Here is a 21,443-nt window from a genome sequence, read left to right as displayed (position 1 = left end):
GTCATGTTGAGTCAGGCAAAATTTCCTAAATATGACAATAAAATCATGATCAACAGAAGAGAATGTATTGTACTCCATAAAAAATGATGAATTCGGTGAGCGGGTCCGGCGCCGTGCGGGAGCCACGGAGCGGCCTCGGAGGCCGCGGCGGGGCACGCGGCTCTGGCGGCGGGCGCTCCTCCCGTCCCGGAGGCCACGCGGGGAGCCGCCGCCGCCGCTTCGGGCCCGTGGGGGCCCCTGGGGTCGCGGCTGAGGGGCAGCCGGCCGCGGCCCGCAGCGGTGCGGCAGCAGCCCGCGGCCCCGGCGCCGCCCGCGCGAGCTGATCCAGCCGTCAGTGAGCGAGCTGTCGCGGGCGGTGCGGACCAACATCTTCTGCACGGTGGGCGGCTGCGGCAAGATCCTCCCCAACAGGCCGGCGCTCAACATGCACCTGGTCAAGAGCCACCGCCTCCAGAATGGCACAGTAAATCCAACAATAAGAAAAGATTTGAAAACCACACCAAAATTCTACTGTTGTCCAATTGAAGGATGTCCTAGAGGTTCTGACAGACCATTTTCTCAGTTTTCTCTTGTCAAACAGCACTTTATGAAAATGCATGCCGAGAAGAAGCATAAATGCAGCAAGTGCAGCAATTCCTATGGTACTGAGTGGGACTTGAAAATGCACGCGGAGGACTGTGGCAAGACCTTCCAGTGCACATGCGGCTGTCCCTATGCCAGCAGAACGGCATTACAGTCTCACATCTACCGAACTGGTCACGAGATCCCTGCAGAACACAGGGATCCACGTAGTAAAAAAAGGAAAATGGAAAACTACCTACAAAACCAGAAGTTATCTAATAAGACCATTGAACCATTGAGCACCCAACCTACCCCTCAACCAGATGCTCAAGAACTAGAAACTTCAGAAATAAAATTAGTAACCTCTTTTGAAGATTCTTGCAGCTCTAATGCCAGAAAGCAGAGTGTCGCAACACCCCCGAGATGTCCTCAGAAGTTGCTTCTACCAAAGCCCAAAGTGGCTCTGGTTAAGCTTCCAGTCATGCAGTTCTCTCCTGTGCCTGTCTTCATGCCTACCGCCTACTCTTCGGCCCAGCCTGTGGTGTTAGGTGTGGATCAGGGCTCCACCACAGGTGCTGTGCACTTGGTGCCCTTGTCAGTAGGAAACCTGATCCTCGGCCTAGAGTCAGAGGCTTGCTCTCTTAAGGAGAGCCTACCTCTTTCAAAAATTTTAAATCCTGTTGTTGAGCCAGTTAGTACCGGTGTTCAAGTGAACTTGGGTAAAAATCTGTCTAATCCTTTTCAAGAACTGGGGAACACATATCAGAAGAACAGCATTTCTTCAATCAATGTACAGATGGATCTGTCCTATGCCTCACAAAACTTCCTACCTTCTGCACAGTGGATTGGCCCTGACTCTGCTGTGTCATCTTGTTCTCAGACTGATCTGTCATTTGATTCTCAAGTGTCCCTTCCCATTAGTGTTCAAACCCAAACACTTCTGCCCAGCTCAAAGATAACTTCATCTATAGCTGCTCAGACTGATGTGTTCATGGACACTTGCTATCAACCAGGCTGGATTTCCAGAGAAACCCAAACCAGTGAAATGCAAAGTGCCCCAGATGGCCAAGTACAGATGGACCAAGCTGGAATGTGTGAAGACATTTTTGAGAGTGTCCATTCATCCTACAGTGCTCCTGCAGACAATATTATAAGCAGCAGCTTAATAGCAGATACAGTAACTCATGGTTTGTTACCTCAGAATGACCCTAAGACTTTAAATCAAGATATTGAGAAATCTGTGCCCATTTTGAGCTTCAGTGCACAGAATAGTATGCTTCCTTCACAGAACATGACAGATAATCAGACCCAAACCATAGACTTACTAAGTGATTTAGAAAACATCTTGTCAAGTAATCTTCCAGATCAGACATTGGATAACCATAGTCTTTTGTCTGACACAAACCCCGGGCCTGACACCCAGCTGCCATCTGACTCAACCCAGAATCCTGGAATAGATTTTGATATTGAAGAGTTCTTCTCAGCTTCAAATATCCAGACTCAAACTGAAGAGAGTGAACTTAGCACCATGAACGCTGAGCCAGTCTTGGAATCACTGGACATAGAGACCCAAACTGACTTCTTACTTGCAGACACATCTGTCCAGCCCTATGGGTACAGGAGAAGTTCTCACTTCCTAGGCCTTGAGATGATTGACACGCAAACGCAGACAGACTTAAACTTCTTTTTAGACAGTAGCCCTCATCTGCCCCTCAGCAGCATCCTGAAACACTCCAGCTTTTCCATGAGCACTGATTCATCAGACACAGAGACCCAAACTGAAGGAATCTCCGCTGCTAAAAACCTATCTCCTCTGGAAAGCAAAGTTCAGTTGAACAGCACAGAAACACAGACCATGAGTTCAGGTTTTGAAACCCTGGGGAGCTTGTTCTTCACCAGCAATGAAACTCAGACAGCAATGGATGACTTTCTTCTAGCCGATTTGGCCTGGAACACAATGGAATCTCAGTTCAGCTCTGTAGAAACTCAGACGTGTGACGAGCTGCACGCAGTCTCCAACTTCTAACAGTGAAGTCCAGGTTGGATGGCGTTTATTATTTCCTTCCAGGTTTAGAAAATGGGGAGCAGGGACAACAGCATTAACTCTGTTGAATGTAGCTGATGATGCAGTTGCTTAGATTCTTTGCAGTTCTTTGCCTATTGTACCTGTAAACACAAACTTGTGTATAAATGTGAGTGTATTATATTATAAAGTGTAAGATGTTGATCTAAAAAAAAAAAGATGAATTCCACTGTTCACACATTTTTTGAGAGAGTGTGAAAAAATGAGTCACATATGGGGACAAACTATGTGCAAATCATAAAACTTATGAAAGGACTTGTTTGCAGAATAAATAATAAACTCAACTTTTGGTAGTAGTAAATAACTCAATATGAGCAAAAGAATGAGACAAATAACCAAAGAAGATATATAAATAACAATTAAGCATGTAAGAGTTGTTTAATATTATTAGTTATTCAAAAACAAAACCTAAACCACAAGATATCAATACACACCAATGAGAATGGCTACACTTAAAAAGTTCAACAATGTATCTTCTGACAAGGATGGAGAGAAATTAAATGTCATTTGATGATAGCTGGGAATATAAAGGCTTAACTTTAGAATATCGTTTAGCAATTTCTTATGAAGTCAGACATACACTTACCATAAAACCAGTTCTTCTAATCTTTTTTTTTTATTTGTAAACAAATGGGATACATGTTGTTTCTCTGTTTGTACATGGTGTAAAGGCATACCATTTGTGTAACCATAAATTTACAGAGGGTAATGTTGTTTGATTCTGTTATTTTTTCCCTTCCCTCCCACCCCTTCCACCCCTCTTTTCCCTCCATACAGTCCTTCCTTCCTCCATTCTAGCCCCCCTCCCTAACACTAACTCTAACCCTAACACTAACCTCTCCACCCCCCATTATGTGTCATCATCCACTTATTAACGATATCATTCGTCCTTTGGTTTTTTGAGATTGGCTTATCTCACTTAGCATGATATTCTCCAATTTCATCCACTTGCCTGCAAATGCCATAATTTTATCATTCTTTATGGCTGAGTAATATTCCATTGTATATATATACCACAGTTTCTTTATGCATTCATCAATTGAAGGACATCTAGGTTGGTTCCACAATCTCGCTATTGTGAACTGAGCAGCTATGAACATTGATGGCTGTATCTCTGTAATATGCTGATTTTAAGTCCTTGGATATAGGCCAAGGAGTGGGATAGCTGGGTCAAATGGTGGTTCCATTCCAAGTTTTCTAAGGAGTCTCCACACTGCTTTCCAGAGTGGCTACACTATTTTGCAGCCCCACCAGCAATGTATGAGTGTACCTTTCTCCCCACATCCTCGCCAATACCTGTTGTTGATTGTATTCTTGATAATCGCCATTCTAATTGGGGTGAGATGGAATCTTAGGGTGGTTTTGATTTGCATTTCTCTTATTACTAGAGATGTTGAACATTTTTCCATATGTTTGTTGATTGCTTGTAGATCTTCTTCTGTGAAGTGTCTATTCATTTCCTTAGCCCATTTGTCGATTGGATTATTTGCATTCTTGGTGTAGAGTTTTTTGAGTTCTTTATAGATTCTGGAGATTAGTGCTCTATCTGAAGTATGATTGGCAAAGATTTTCTCCCACTCTGTAGGCTCATTCTTTGCATTGCTGATAGTTTCCTTTGCTGAGAGAAAGCTTTTTAGTTTGAATCTATCCCAGTTATTGATTCTTGCTTTTATTTCTTGTGCTATGGGAGTCCTGTTGAGGAAGTCTGGTCCTAAGCCGACATGTTGAAGCTCTGGACCTACTTTTTCTTCTATAAGATGCAAGGTCTCTGGTCTGATTCCGAGGTCCTTAATCCATTTTGAGTTTAGTTTCGTGCATGGTGAGAGATATGGGTTTAGTTTCATTCTGTTGCATATGGATTTCCAATTCTCCCAGCACCATTTGTTGAAGAGGCTATCTTTTCTCCATTGCATATTTTTGGCCCCTTTGTCTAGTATGAGAAAATTGTATTTATTTGGGTTTGTGTCCATGTCCTCTATTCTGTACCATTGATCCACCTTTCTATTTTGGTACCAATACCATGCCATTTTTGTTACTATTGCTTTGTAGTAGAGTTGAAGACCTGGTATTGCGATACCCCCTGCTTCACTCTTTCTGCCAAGGATTGCTTTAGCTATTCTGGGTTTTTTATTCTTCCAGATGAATTTCATAATTGCTTGCTCTATTTCTGTAAGGTTCATCATTGGGATTTTAATTGGAATTGCATTGAATCTGTATAGCACTTTTGGTAGTATGGCCATTTTGACAATATTAATTCTTCCTATCCAAGAACATGGGAGATCTTTCCATCTTCTAAGGTTTTCTTTAATTTCTTTCTTTAGTGTTCTGTAGTTCTCATTGTAGAGGTCTTTCACCTCTTTGTGAGATTGATTCCCAAGTATTTTATTTTTTTCGAGGCTATTGTGAATGGGGTAGTTTTCCTAATTTCTCTTTCTGAAGATTCATCACTTATGTATAAAAATGCCTTAGATTTATGTGCATTGATCTTATATCCCGCTACTTTACTGAATTCACTTATGAGATCTAAAAGTTTTCTGCTGGAATTTCCTGGTTCCTCTAAGTACATAATCATATCATCAGCAAATAGGGATAGTTTGAGTTCTTCTTTTCCTATTCGTATCCCTTTAATTTCTTTGGTCTGTCTAATTGCTCTGGCTAGGGTTTCAAGGACGATATTGAAAAGGAGTGGTGAAAGAGGGCATCCCTGCCTTGTTCCAGTTTTTAGGGGGAATGCTTTCAGTTTTTCACCATTTAGAATGATATTAGCCATGGGCTTAGTATCGATGGCCTTTACAATGTTAAGGAATGTTCCCACTATCCCTATTTTTTCTAGTGTTTTGAGCATGAAGGGGTGCTGTATTTTATCAAATGCTTTTTCTGCATCTATTGAAATAATCATGTGATTCTTGACTTTAAGTCTATTGAAATGGTGAATGACATTTACTGATTTCCTGATGTTGAACCAACCTTGCATCCCTGGGATGAAACCCACTCGATCATGGTGCACTATCTTTTTAATATGTTTTTGTATGCGATTTGCTAAAATTTTGTTGAGAATTTTTGCGTTGATGTGCACTAAGGATATTGGTCTGAAATTTTCTTTCCTCAATGTGTCTCTGTCTGGTTTAGGTATCAGGGTAATATTGGCTTCATAGAATGAGTTTGGGAGGGTTCCCTCCTCTTCTATTTTATGGAATACTTTGAGAAGTATTGGAATGAGCTCTTCTTTAAAGGTTTTGTAGAACTCGGCTGAGAACCCATCTGGTCCTGGACTTTTCTTTGTTGGTAGGCTTTTGATGACTTCTTCTATTTCATTACTTGAAATTGGTCTATTTAAATTGTGTATGTCCTCCTCATTCAGTTTAGGCAATTCATATGTCTCTAGAAACCTGTCGATGTCTTCAAAATTTTCTATTTTGTTGGAGTATAGATTTTCAAAATAGCTTCTAATTATGTTTTGTATTTCAGTCGTGTCTGTTGTGTTATTTCTTTGTTCATTCCAAATTTTAGTGATTTGGGTTTTCTCTCGTCTTCTCTTTGTTAGTGTGGCTAAAAGTTTATCAATTTTGTTTATTCTTTCGAAGAACCAACTATTTATTTTGTCAATTTTTTGTATTGTTTCTTTTGTTTCAATTTCAGTTGATTTCAGCTCTGAGTTTAACTATTTCCTGTCTTCTACTACTTCTGGTGTTGGTCTCTTCTTCTTTTTCTAGGGCTTTGAGCTGTAGTGTTATTTGTTGAGTTTTACTTCTTTTATTAAATGCGCTCCATGAAATAAATTTTCCTCTAAGTACTGCTTTCATAGTGTCCCAGAGATTTTGATATGATGTTTCTTTGTTCTCATTTACCTCTAAGAATTTTTTAATTTCCTTCCTAATATCTTCTGTTATCCATTCATCATATAATAGCATATTGTTTCATCTCCAGGTGTTGGAGTAGTTTCTGTTTTTTACTCTTTCATTTATTTCTAACTTCAATCCATTATGATCTGATAGAATACAAGGAAGTGTCTCTATCTTCTTGTATTTGCTGACATTAGCTTTGTGGCATAATATGTGGTCTATTTTAGAGAAGGATCCATGTGCTGCTGAGAAGAAAGTGTATTCGCTCTTCGTTGGATGGTATATTCTATAAATGACTGTTAAGTCTAAATTATTGATTGTGTTATTGAGATCTATGGTTTCTTTGTTCAATTTTTGTTTGGAAGATCTATCCAGTGGTGAGAGAGGCATGTTAAAATCACCTAGTATTATTGTGTTACGGTCTATTTGGTTTCTAAAATTGAGAAGGATTGTTTGACATACATGGATGAGCCACTGTTTGGGGCATAGATGTTTATGATTGTTATATCTTGCTGATTTATGCTTCCCTTAAGCAGTATGAAATGTCCTTCTTTATCCCTTCTGACTAACTTTGGCCTTGAAGTCCACATTATCTGAAATGAGGATGGATACTCCAGCTTTTTTGCTGAGTCCATGTGCATGGTATGTTTTTCCCCATCCTTTCACCTTTAGTCTATGGGTATGTCTTTCTATGAGGTGAGTCTCTTGCAGGCATTGTATTGTTGGATCTTTCTTTTTAATCCAATCCACCAGTCTATGTCTTTTGATTGTTGAATTCAGGCCATTAACATTCAGGGTTATTATTCAGATATGATTTGTATTCCCGGTCACTTGGTTCATTTTTTAAATTTATTTATTTATTTATTTTTTTGACATACCTTGGTTCCTCTTTACCTGACAGTTCCTTTAGGATAATTCCTCCATTTGCTGATTTGCTTCTTTATTTTTTTATCTCTTCCTCATGGAATATTTTTTCTGAGAATGTTCTGTAATGCTGGCTTTCTTTTTTGTAAATTCTTTTAGCTTTTGTTTATCATGGAATGATTTTATTTCATTGTCAAATTTGAAGGTAAGTTTTGCTGAGTATAAGATTCTTGGTTGGCATCCATTTTCTTTCAGAGCTTGAAAAATATTATTCCAGGCCCTTCTAGCTTTTAGGGTCTGGATTGAAAAATCTGCTGATATCCGTATTGGTTTCCCCCTGAATGTAATTTCGATTCTTTTCTCTCACAGTCTTTAAAATTCTGTCTTTATTTTGTATGTTAGGTATTTTCATAATAATGTGCCTTGGTGTGGGTCTGTTGTAATTTTGTGTATTTGGAGTCCTATAAGCCTCTTGGACTTGATTTTCCATTTCATTCTTCAGATTTGGGAAATTTTCTGATATTATTTCATTGAATAGATTGTTCATTCCTTTGGTTTGTTTCTCTAAGCCTTCCTCAATCCCAATAATTCTCAAATTTGGCCTTTTCATGATATCCCATCATTCTTGAAGATTCTGTTCATGATATCTTACCATCTTCTCTATCGCGTCCCCTGCCCGCAGAGAAACACGAAACCGGATCAGGGCAAGTTCTTTATTTTCTGCAGTCTGCTTCTTCTGGCTGGCCAGCAGCGGCGGGACGCTCTTGCAAGCGCCTTACATTACATACAACAACCAATCAGCTTATAGATCACGAGGGGAAAGCATGGACAGTAATGGAGCACAATAGTGTGGATATAGCAATCATGCAGTGTCCACGAGGACCCATGACCAGTCACATTAACCTCCTCAAATAACGCCACTTGTTGGCAGAGAGTATTAGTCTGCTGGAGGTATCTGGTTTTGTTCTCAGCACTTCCTTGGCACCTTGCCAGGCGCCATCTTGGCCACGCCGAAGGGCTGGGGGTCCGCGGCACCCCGACAGCTCCCCCTTTTTTATTTATTAAAAGAATGCTGGCTTGGGATCGTGCCTGTCTTAGGCGGAGTGGTCAACCATCGTCCTTACCCGTCATCGGATAACTGCAGAGCATGCTACAGCTCCTGTCTTAGGTCGGTACGCGGTTATCTCCTTCCTTACCCGTCATTGACTACCGATCCAGCATGCTCAGCCAGACTTGAGGAGAGCTGCCAGCCTCTAAGGCCATCATGGCTTGATGGAAAATGATGCGATCTTGGCATGAACTTGGCGTATACGCATGATAAAGCGTGTGAGGAAGATAATTGCAATGATCATAAACACACACAATGCTCCCATTCCTGCCCATTGCTTTACAAAACTGAAGGAAGAAGATAACCAATTTTGCATTTCAGATATAGGGGCTACATTAACTCTAGTAGAATTAAGGCTAACAATTTGTGATCTAAGAATGGCAGTAAGATTATCAAATTTATAAGACCAATTGGCACGTAGCTGAGTAGATATGATTTTAGACAAATTTGCTGCATAACTAAGATTATGATAAGCTACAGGTGTAATGCACAGTCCCGGCAGATGATAAATACACCCCACACTTAACAGTTCTTGTAAAAGGTCCATTTGTTCTTGATGTAAGTCCACACGCTGGTTCACCAAAAGTAGTCCTGCTTTTAGGTGTTGATCCACTGTTTGTTGAGTAGACAGAGCAGTAGCTGTCTGCTGGACCACTTCATTAAGCTTAGTTGCTGACTGTACTGATGTCCTCAAGGCTACAGCTGCTGCGGCTGCTGCTGCTGCTGATGCAACTATGGTGGTAATGACTGCTACGGTGATTCCAAAGTCCCTCTTATTTCTGGAAAGCAATACTGGCAATTCATCATCTGTAACAGAGACTGGGACTGGTAGGAAGGTAGGAACACACATTAAGTCTGCCAGCAGGAACCTAGAAGCATTTTAACATTGAGAGATAGCACAAATCTGAAGTACAATTGAGAGAAGCAGTTGTTTTGTTACATAGTTGAACTGTTCCTCCTAAGAGACTAAAAAGAGGTTGTAAGTTAGTTTATTCCGTGGAAACACACAAACTGAGTCGCAGCTCCAGTAAAGCACCGGGTTACCCTTATTACCCACAGTTAAAAAAAAAAAACCCAAACAAAGAGACAAAGAGAAAGTTTATCTTTAGGGGACCTGAAGGTCTCCTCTATTCCCCCTTTTTGTTTATCATGGATAGAATCTTATACCCATTTGTCTATCCTGCCTCGGTTATCAGTTTGTTTAATCATTTGGTACTGTTGAGTAAGGACCATAGTTTGGATTGTTTAAAGGGAATAATACACACTTCTCCCGGCAGGGAGAAAGCTGATATTTTGAAAGTCCCGAGAAGTGAGCACACCCTACATCCCCTATAGGCAGGTAAATTTGGTAATCAATGGGCTCCGGAGATCCTTGACATTTGCAAAGGCAGATGGCTTCATGGCCTCATTTCCTCGAATTGACCCGATTCCCTATTTCTACACTAACTACCTGTCCTTAATTCTGGCTTCATTCTCCGCTTTAGCTATAGGAACTCCCAACTGCTTTAAGGAAAAGGGGGCGTCGGTCGTTCTGGCTGCTTCGAAGCTGAAAGGGGGCAGTGAGGGGCAAGCAGTTTGGAGTTCCTTTTTTAAAAATCGGGTCAATCGAGGGGTCCAAGGTAGAAGTCTGGTTGGGGAGGAGCAGGTTGTAAAGTCATCTGGGGGTGGGTGCTTCTATGATAGAAGAACAAAAAGACATGAGTACTGAAATGAAATTAGTACAAAGTAAATGTTGCAGCATCTGGAACATGCCACTGAGTATCATGAAAATGACAGAAGTCAATCTTTCACCAGGAGGTGGAAGAACTGAGAAATTGTTCCCATAACTAGACCTAGCAAAGGCTGGAAAGGACAAGGCCTTTATTTGGGAACTTTAACATTGTCCAGGTTATCAGGAATGTAAACACAACATTTAACTCTTAATGTCATAGATATCCCAAAAAATATAGTTAAGCTACTTAAGTCATCTGATTGTGTAAAATATCCCTTTATTGGTATAACCTGTGTTTAGTAGAGAGCTCTATATTTCTGTTACTTAGGGCTAGGTAATCATACGAGCAAACATAGATTAAGTCTACCTGTGTAGCATAGGAAGATCTGCAGGCCTTAAACTGACTAAAAACTTCTGACTCTGGCTGTTTCTCTTGATAGTTATCAGGCACATTTGTTGAAGAATCTTTCTTTTATTTGTAGCTTCTAATCTTCATACTAGTGGACTAACATAAGTGTACATCGTAAGTTACATTTAATTATTATTTTTCTTAAATGCCCAAGAATGGCTATATTTTGGTTTTTACTATTTTGCTGGGTGTCTAGGATCAAGCTGGTCAAATTGACCTGGTTCCTGTCTTGTAAAGGAGTCAGCTGAATTCCCACAGGGGCCACTTGTAGAGAACTGAAGAGCAGCTTCTTAGCTCCTCCAGTACCATTGGTTAGGCAGGGTCTCCTTGATGAGGTGACTTCTTTAGGAAGCATTAAGGGATGTCTCCCTTTTTTTTATGACCCTCCTCTGCAGCAGATGCACTGAGTGATTTTTCATCCTCTAGTCTCATAATTTCAATCTCTAAGTTTGATCTTAATCATCCAGCAAGCCAGTTTCACCAGTCATAAAGTGAGAGTACTGGGCTTTAACTTTAATGTTCATAACTTTACAGTTATTTACCCTTTTATCTAACTGGAGACTGTATTAGTTCTGGAAGTTACTACTATCTGTTCTATAGGTGATGGCTTATTATCATAAGTTACCTAGGTTGCGTGTTTTTGAAGCAGCTACTTCTGCAAAACATTAACAGGTAACAGTTTTACAAAATGAAATTAGCAAGAGTAAAAATATATTTTGTTTGTATAATAGCTATCTTGAATTTTGACTGAGAATCACATTATATTTCCTATTTGAGATCATAGTAATTTTACAACAAAAACCAATCTTTTGATTATAACTTTAAATAAGCTGAAGTCTTACTTATTTTGGAGTCACTCTAACATGTAGTAAGGTGGGAGGCAGAGCCTTATCTCAGGTAAGGCGTGACTCTTTATAGATCTTAAGTGTTCTAATTCTGATGTTGATCTTTGCTTCTTCCTTAAATATCATTAAGTAGTTTACATATACTGTTTCCTGAGTCTATACAAACTTTATAATTAACACAATTTAACATTGTATCTAAAACATGAATCAAAGAAAGGCTGAGAGAGCTTTTAACTTTCCTTTTGTGTGTCAAAGTGGCAAAATATTTTCATGTTTCACAAAATTAACCTTTAAACAAGTCAGGCTCTAATGTTTAGAAATACATTTACATTTGAAATTTTTTATCTCAATGTAAAGTATAACCAATTTTACATATATCCTATTGATAACAGGTCCTCTAATAGAACACTAAATGATAGAAATTAATCCCCAATGAAATTTACTCTTTATAAGCTTAAAATTACCATTACAGACAAGTTTATCTGGAGAATAGCAGCTTGATAAATTTCCTGCTTTAAAACTTGTATACCTGAAAAATATGAACACATTTAATATACAACTAGAAACCATTTCACAATTACCTTGACACCTTTTTTCTTACCAAATTTAGTTTTTAAAGAAAAATTTAGACTCTGTAACACAGTACAATACTTTAACAGTTGTTTAACCATAATTGTATATACCCCAATTTTTAAGACTAAATGTTCTAATGAATAAAACTTAAGAGACACAAAGTTAAGAGTAAATTAGTGTTTCTAAGAAATCCTTGCCATGTTACCATGTCATTTTACCATATAGATTAAACTTTGGCTTATATTAGAACATTAGTATTTTACCTTAGGAAAAACCTTAAATAGCTTTAGCTGTTTTACATACATACAACCAACTTAGTTATACACAGACTTGTTGAAACTTGCCCTTTACTTACACACAGACTTTCTTACCCAGAAACATTTTTTTTTTTATTTATTAAATACATTTTTAAACCCGGAACCTTTTATTTTTTCTTTCCTATCTGTTGACCCCTTTTTGTTCACATTCTGATACAACTCTTATGAAATTTTTGAATTTAGATAAATCACTCTATTTTAATAAGATTAAATATTTTGTTGTTTATAGTACTCTTAATTGAAACACAGGTGAAACTTTTGGGACCCTTTATATATAGAATTCCACTTGTTAGGACATAACTTCTAATAACCTTGTTTTTAGTTTAGTGATGACACAAAGCAAGTTTAAATCCTTTTTATTTACCAACCTATGAAAACACCAATAATGTTTAAGTATGATACCCCATGTAATTTAAAAAGTTAAAAATACTTGATGTTATTTAACAATTAGCATTTTAACTTTGTAAATTAACCAGACGTCTCTACAAACACATTTGAGTAATCCCATACATGTTAATCCCAATTTATTTATTTTATAAAAACCAAGATATCAGACAAGTGTCCTGAGCAGGATCCATTGCCTCTTTCCTGCTGAAGAAAAGTCCTAGAAGCAATTGATATTAGACATTGTTTAACATTAACATTTCATTAGTTTGACCACCTGGAGACTTGCAAGTTATTTTCAAAGATATTTTACTTTTATTAGTTTACCCAATTTAAATTGAACCTTTTTAAATCACGTGAATAAAAGTATTTGGATCCATTTTTAAATTTTAATTTTACGAGCGCTCAGTTTTGACAAAACATGACATTAGACAGCATGACATACAGATAACATAAAATCAAAGGCCTTGTGACTTTATAGGTAAATGTTCATTGCAATGAAACAGATGTTTAAAAACTTCAGTTGAATAAAAAATAGAACTGATCAAAAAGAAAAAAATCATTAACCTAGGTATGTAGGATCAAAATTATGAGCTCAAAAATACAGCATTAAAGAAAAACAAAACAAACAAAGAATCCTAGAAAATAAGTTAGTTAAGTTTAAAACGGACACCTTTTTTTTTTTCTTTTCTTCAGGTTACCCCTCCTCCTTCCCGCTGAGACTGCTGTAATTTATATTCCATTGTAGGCTTTGACAAGGCCAGGCAGGGGGGAGGGAGGATCACCCAGGACTTTTTAACCCTTTTTTTTACCTGGTTGAGAAATCAGATTAGGTTTGAATGCAGAAAATCATGAAACAATTATCTCCCAATACTTGTGGGGACTATGGCTACTATATTATGTTCCCACTCTTTCTGAAGTCTGAGAACATGATCGTTCCTCTTTAATTTCTTCTAAGATCTGACTTCCTTCTTCTAAAGGCCCCTTTAAATCCCTAAAAGGGTTTTTTGATTTACCTTGCTGCATCAAACAAGATTTAACAAGTGACCATATTGCCAGAGTTCCCATTGGCAAAGGCTCGCGTCTCTCCGCATCGCGCAAATCCTCTCCTAGCTGTTCCCACTGAGGAAGATTTAATAATCCCTCGTCTAAAAACCACGGAGAGACTTTCTCTACAGTATCTAGGAACTTGAAGGCCGTGTTTGCCTTCAATGGTGTTCCGTGATTTTTTAAAAGTTCTCTAAGAGGCCGCTGCATTCTAATCTTAGACAGATCCGTTCCCATGACTACGAGGTAGTTTACTAGTTTAAACACACAAACAAAAGACAGGCGCGCGCACGCACACATGCTCACTCACACACGCACACAGTTTGGTACCACTTGAATCGTCCCTCCCACGGGGAACCTTTTATGATGAATCGTCCCTCCTCTGGGGAACCTCTTATGATGAATTGTCCCTCCGCTGGGGAACCTCCTGTGATGAATTGTCCCTCTGCTGGGGAACCTCCTGTAATGAATTGTCCCTCTGCTGGGGAACCTCCTGTAATGAATTGTCCCTCTGCTGGGGAACCTCCTGTAATGAATTGTCCCTCTGCTGGGGAACCTCCTGTAATGAATTGTCCCTCTGCTGGGGAACCTCCTGTAATGAATTGTCCCTCTGCTGGGGAACCTCCTGTAATGAATTGTCCCTCTGCTGGGGAACCTCCTGTAATGAATTGTCGCTGCTCCGCGAACCTCGAGACGTCTCACCTTTTGAACTCTCAAACTAATTTTTCTTGATTTGAAAACTTATGTGAACTTACCCTTATATTTTTTCTCATTCCCGGGTGTTTCGGCACCATCTATCGCGTCCCCTGCCCGCAGAGAAACACGAAACCGGATCAGGGCAAGTTCTTTATTTTCTGCAGTCTGCTTCTTCTGGCTGGCCAGCAGCGGCGGGACGCTCTTGCAAGCGCCTTACATTACATACAACAACCAATCAGCTTATAGATCACGAGGGGAAAGCATGGACAGTAATGGAGCACAATAGTGTGGATATAGCAATCATTGTTCAACTTTGTTTTCAAGGCTAAATATTTTGTCTTCAATATCTGAGGTTCTGTCTTCCAGGTGTTCTATCCTATTGGTTATGCTTTCTATGGAGTTCTTAATTTGGTTTATTGTTTCCTTCATTTCAAGGATTTTTGTTTGGTTTTTTTTCAATATCTCTAACTCTTTATTGAAATGATCTTTTGCTTCCTGTATTTGCTCTGTTAACTGTCGATTGGTGCTATCATCCAATGCCTGCATTTGCTCTTTCATCTCATCTTTCAATGCCTGCATTTACTCTTTCATTTCATCATTTGCTTCCCTGATCGTTTTAATTATGTACATTCTGAACTCCCTTTCTGTCATTTCTTCTGCCATGCTGTCGTTGGATTTTGTTGTTGTAACATCTAGATTTGTTTGTGGCATTTTCTTCCCTTGTTTTCTCATATTGTTCAGGAATGAGTGGATCATTAAGATATTGCAGATTTCCTCTATTGACTTATAATGTCCCTGAAGATTGCTATTATATCCCCTCTTATCCTTCAGTAGCCTACAGTCTTGGAGGAAGTTGATAATGCGGTACTCCAAAAGGAAGCTGCCTCTCTAGGGTTGGTGACCCTCAGGTGGCGTATATTCCCTGCTAGTGGGCAGAGGTGCCTCCACTTGTTGACCAATGGTCATCCAATGGGGAACTAGGCTGCAGGCTGAGGCAAGGCCTGTTTGAGCCTGTGTCTCTGGCTTTACCGACCCTGTGGGAAAACCTCACCCGGCAGGGAATACTTACCCGGTGGGGATGTCTTGCTGGTCAGTTCCCCTCCTAGAGGTTCCCCTCAATCTACAACTACCACCTGGGCTGGGCTGTCTTCCTCTGCAATGTTCCTAGGGGTCCGGACCTACCTCCTGGGCCTGGGTGCCTTACCCTCTGCAGGCGAGTCTCCTTAGGCTGCCTCTCCCAGAGAATCTGCCCGTAGTCCTGGAAACTTCGCTCTGCCCCTAGGCATGTCTCTGTGTGGTGGTTCTTCCAGCCAGAAACCACCTAGCTCCTGGGACCCTGCTCTGCACCTAATCACCTGACTATGCAGCCCCTCCTCTGAGCCGCCACCTGGAGCCCCGTACAATAGCTCCGAGACCCAGAGATCCACCACACAGCTCCTCCTCCAGACAGCCTCCCAGTTTCCAACGCAGTCACTAGGAGTCCAAGCAACTCACTTTGCCTCTCCTCCTCCCGCCAACCGCCCGTAGCCCTAGGCAGTCACTCCGAGTCCAAGTGACCCGCTCCGTTCCTCCTCCTCGGGGTAGCCCCCCCAGGTGTTCAGGAGCAGTCTCTAGGAGACCAAGTGACCCACCGTCACTCCTCCAGGCAGGCCACCGGTGTTCAGGAGCGGTTGCTTTGAGTCCAAACAACTCACCACTCACCTCCTCCTCTGGCAACTGCCTGTAGCTCTGATGCAGTCACTCCTAGACCAAGCGACCCGCTGCGCTTCTCCTCTTCCTCCAGGCAACCCCACGGTGTTCAGAAGCAATCGCTTTGAGTCCAAACAGCTGGTCACGCAACAACTCCTCAGGCAGCTGCCCAGAGCCCCAGTGGTTGCTCCGAGTCCAAGCGCTGTGCTGAGCCGCCTCCTCTATGATGATCCCAGTTGTCCGTGTTTACTGCTCCAGTGGGGGGGAGGCGCATCTCGCCAGGCAACTCTACTTCACAAAGTTCCCTGCATTCTGGGGCTACCACCCCATTCGGGACGCCTCCCCAATGGGAGAGACGCACATGGCGGCTTTGAGTTGGTCCCAAGTCTCTCACTATCTCCTCTTTTGAATCTTGCATCCTGGAGCAACATGAAATTCAGCCACCCTGTAGTCCGCCATCTTGAAAACCCCTCTTCTACTCTTATTTACCCAAATGAATAAAAACTTATATTTAAGTGACAACCTATCCATCAGTATACATATTATTATATTTGAACAATTTAACTCATAATTTCAAATATGTGGAAACAATCCAAATAATTCTTTCTAATTGGGAAAAGAATATTGCCAGTATATATCTCTATATATGTATACATATGTAGGGAGATATAGATATAGATATATGAGAATGGCAAACTTAATCTGACTCAAACACATGAAAGTTTTAGAATACAATAAAACTTGGATTTCAAAACACTGAGAAAAATAATTATACACCTATAAAAATTTCCATCTAGAAAAAAATTACTGAAATTCAACACCTTAGTAAACTTCTAATATCAAAGTAAACTCCAAATGGATCCAACATTTAAATATAAAATATAAATCATAAAAATACTAAAAATATATGTCAAAAAAATGTGAAAGAATATTTTGGTAAATATAAAATAAGGAAAACCCTTCCTAACAAGATATAAGGACCAAAGAAAATATTGATCAAATTGACCATATAAGTAAACAACTGTATATTGCTACATAGTCAAATATTATGTGGCATAAAACATCAAAAGTGAATCACAACATGGAAAATAATAATTATATGTGTAATTTTAAAAAGCATAATTTTGCACATATACAATTAAATCATAAAAATTAGTCTGCAAATGAGTGTCAATTCCAGAAAATAGATAATAGTCATTAATAGGCAATTCATAGAAAAAATATGAATTATTTTAAATGTGTAAAACTATGTTCAAATTGGACTAAATTTAGCTAATTTAAATTAAAATACACAATTGAAATAATTCTTTAATCAAATTGTCATATAACTGTCTTTGAAGCACAGTTTTTTGAGAATATGGACAAACACGTATTCTCCTAGACTCTAGGCAGTAGTGTATCTCAGGTGACATTTTGGCAATAACTTTGAAGATCAACATTTTAAATATGTATGCCATCAGCAACAGTCCAACTCCTAGGAACTCACTTGATACATTAAAAAAAATTTTATTGTATAAATTTTTGGGAACAACCTGAAGAATACTGAACACGTCATTCCTTCATAAAGGAATATAACTCAGTAAAGGGAAAACTGAAAATAAAGTAGAAAAGTAAATCTGTGAACTAGATCTTCAAGAGGTTGAGAAGTAAATGAAAACTTTGTTTTTTTTTTTTTTTTTTTTTTTCTTTTGGTACATGAAATCGAACCCAGAGAGGCTGAATTGCTGAGCCACACCCCCAACGCTTTTTATTTTTTTATTTTGAGATAATGCCACAATTAATTGTTTAAGGCCTTGCTAAGTAGCTGGGGCTGGCTTTGAACTTGTGATCCTGCCTCAGTCTCCCAGGTCACTGGGATTACAGTCTGTGACACCACATCCAGTGCAACTTTCATACACAGGAAAAATATCACTCAGGTCTCTATATGCATATGCTCAAATTTGTTAAGAACAAATCCCTGAAGAATCTTAGAAACTCAGTTCAGTGTCTGTATCTGGGAGTAGAACTGGAAGGTTAGTGAGGGATGGGGAGGCTTATCCTGCAGTTTTCTCATTTCCTGTAAGTCCTGATTTTAATATTTTTAATGTTGATTGTTACCTATTGTACTTCCCTTTTATATTTTCAAAAGTAAAACTATTAATTTGAAATTTTCATATGTAATACACTTAACTCAAATAAAAAGGATAGTGTACATTACTTGTTAATTAGCATAACAAAAATAATTAAAATAAAATAATTTAAAAATAAAACAAGGAATGGCAAAGTGAGTCATGATGTGCAATCATCTATACAAGTGAATGTGTAAGTATCCTACTTAACACAATGTAATTTCTTTGAGGATGTCCATAGAAAGAGTACATGTGAAAGAAAAAGGAAGTCCAGGTATTAGAGAACCAAATGGGCTGCATCACTCACCACATGCTCACAGGGCATAACTCAGCAGGGAAATGATCAGAATAAAGCAACAAGCAGCAACAGGGTGAAATCTTAGAAAGTTACCATGGTACATGAAAAGAAAGTTGAGAAAACTGTGCTCTATATACAGCAATTTTAATAAATGAAAATTATAAGAAAATATAATTTTGTATTTTAATAAAATGTACATTTAAAGCTAAATGTTTTAATAACTGTAAAGGGATTCAAGAGGAATCAGTAGAGTTGAGGGAGGGAACTGACTGTAGGGAGTAGGGGATTGCTGGAGATTTAAATGGAGAAGGTTAGGTTCCATGCTTGTTTGATTGATTAAGTCAAGGTGTTTCTTGGTGTTGTGACATAACTAAAAAGGATAAAACACTTAAAATAATTTAAAAAATGATTAACAAAAAGTTTAGCATTTGATTTACTTCTAGGGAGAGAGGATGATATCAGGAATGTACACACAAGTAGTTTCAATGATGTCAATGATATTGGAGGTGAGAGTCTATGTGATCTACAAATAAATTGTATACATTATTGGAGCTATGTAAACTATAATATAGCATTCTAAGATGATAAACTAATATGATAGAACAAATGATTGATTAAAATGATGGAATAAAGAACAAACTTTAGATTTACCCGTACTTGTAATAGGATAAAACTTGTGTGTGTTTTCTTTTTTCAGGTTCCAGATATTCTCTATTAGTTTGACTCTAATCTGGTTTGGTAAAAATAAAGAGAAGCATATTTACAGCATCCACTGAGAGTTGACTAGATCACCCTTTACCAGAATTTACTGCCTGTTTGTTACTTTAGAATTGGTATCACATTAAGCAGGGGGCATTCTTAATCTATCTGTAATTAACTTTTTACACCACAGTTTTTTCATAGCATTTTTCATCTCTGCATTTCTTAAAGAATATATTAAAGGATTTAACATGGGAGTAATGACAGTATAAACTACAGTCATTGATTTATCAATGGGAAAGTTTGAAACAGGTCTAGCATACATGAAAATACATGGAACAAAAAAGAGGACAACCACCTGATGTGGGAGCTGCAGGTAGACAGGGCTTTGCGCCTCCCTTCCATGCTGTAGGATTTAAGGGAGTTTAGGATGAACCCATAGGAGATCAGGAGAAGGATAAAAATGACTGTACAGATTGCTCCACCATTGGCAACCACAGTGAGGCCTATAAAGTAGGTGTCAGTGCACGCAAGTTCTAGTAATGGGTACATGTCACAGATGAAGTGGTCGATGATATTAGGACCACAGAAGGGGAGATTGTACACAAAGGCAAGCTGAACCACAGAGTGTGCAAAACCACCTGTCCAGGCCACCACTAACACAAGGATGCAAACCCACCTATTCATGATGCTCAAGTAGTGCAGTGGCTTACAGATGGCCACATAGCAGTCACAGGCCATCACCACCAGGAGGAAGACCTCAGCACCCCCAAACAGGTGTTCTATGAAGAGCTGGCCCATGCATGCTGGGAAGGAAATTGTCTTTTTATCATAGAGAAAGTCTATAATCAGCTTAGGCGAGATGGTACTGGAATAAAGAGCATCCATGAGTGACAGGCAAGGAAGATGTACATGGGGGAGCCCAAGGAGGGGCTGGCAATGACAGTCACCACAATGAGCAGGTTGTCCACCATCGTCACAATGTAGATGAGTAAAAACAAGATAAATAATGCTTTTTGTCCATCAGGATCCTGGATGAGGCCCAGGAGGACGAATTCTGTGACATTGTTCTTCTGTCCCATTCACTCTCCCATGAGGCTTGTTTCAGAGGTGAGAGTTCAGAGAACAGCACCTGCCATGGAACTGAACAGGAAGTGAATCCCCTGTGTCATGGAGCACACCTTCATCTTTCTGTCTTCTGCAGTGGTGAACACACTGTGAACATTCAGTGAGCACCTGTTGAGGTCTTCTTCCAAGGAGCCCAATAGACCTTCCCTTCTCAATCGTTATTTCCTTTTGGATGATTTTATTAGACTTACAAGTAACAGGTCCTATCTTAAGATCTCAGTGGGTCTCTGTGGAGAAGGGTAGACAAAGGCACCACTGTCATTCATACATTTAATATTTATTTCAATCGTCTTCTTGGCACAGAAGTAAGCAAATAATGAACAGGAAAAGAGTATCTGCTTTTAAGATTCCTATTTGATAATGGTGGAATAAACCCTAAATATACAAAGTGATGTAAAGTCAGTCCTTTGAGTTGGTTATATTTATGGGGAATAACTTTACAAGATAATCTCTGTAGCACCAAAAATATCACCTCTTCTGGAGAATCTAGCTCAATACTCTGAGAGTGCACTACTCAACATTCACCGTGCATGTCTTAGTGACATTCAGTCTTCATACACCTCTCATTGTATTTTCACACTGGACCTGAACTGTGTCAAATAACCATAAAAATGAGAGATTACATTTCCCCCTGTACCAATTACTTCATGGGGTCCTGAATGTCAACATTTTCAGGAGCTATAATCCTCTCAATTTTATCCTTGCCTCTGAATAATTCTCAACACATTTACATACACTATCCTGATTTTCAACAAACATTTTTAATTTAACTGAACTAACTGTTCACTGTTACATCACCACCTACTGTGTCAGCTGCTAGGACATTGTTTTCAGAGCTCTCGGGGTGAGCTGGGGTAAGGAAGAAAGAAAGGGAAACTGAAAGGTAAGAGAACAGTGGGGACAAGGCTTTCTCTCTAATGTTTGAGTACAGAGAGTGCACACTGCATCATGGAGATTCCAAGAGGCAGCATACCTGAGGGAAAGTCCATACCTCGCATGAGAAGGCATGAGTTTTTATCATTTTCTAAATGCAATTACAAATATGTCTCCATTTTCACATTGGAAAATGAAGGGAATGAAC

At 39.3% G+C, this 21,443-nt stretch overlaps 1 protein-coding gene and 1 pseudogene across 1 annotated transcript; one reads left to right on the top strand and one right to left on the bottom strand.

The window, feature by feature from the left end:
* Window positions 1–409: 409 nt before the first annotated feature.
* On the top strand, window positions 410–2,587 carry LOC124960636 (ATM interactor-like). Its single transcript, XM_047519522.1, has one exon. The coding sequence runs from the start codon at window positions 425–427 to the stop codon at window positions 2,585–2,587; it is 2,163 nt and encodes a 720-aa protein (XP_047375478.1). The 5' UTR covers window positions 410–424.
* A 131-nt stretch (window positions 2,588–2,718) lies between these two features.
* On the bottom strand, window positions 2,719–20,316 carry LOC124959300 (olfactory receptor 4A5-like; annotated as a pseudogene).
* Between the last annotated feature and the right edge of the window lie 1,127 nt (window positions 20,317–21,443).

Source organism: Sciurus carolinensis, chromosome 11, assembly GCF_902686445.1.
Source record: "Sciurus carolinensis chromosome 11, mSciCar1.2, whole genome shotgun sequence".
Taxonomy (NCBI): Eukaryota; Metazoa; Chordata; class Mammalia; order Rodentia; family Sciuridae; genus Sciurus; species Sciurus carolinensis.
The sequence above is the reverse complement of the archived record's forward strand: the minus strand, read 5'-3'. Positions and strand labels throughout refer to the sequence as shown.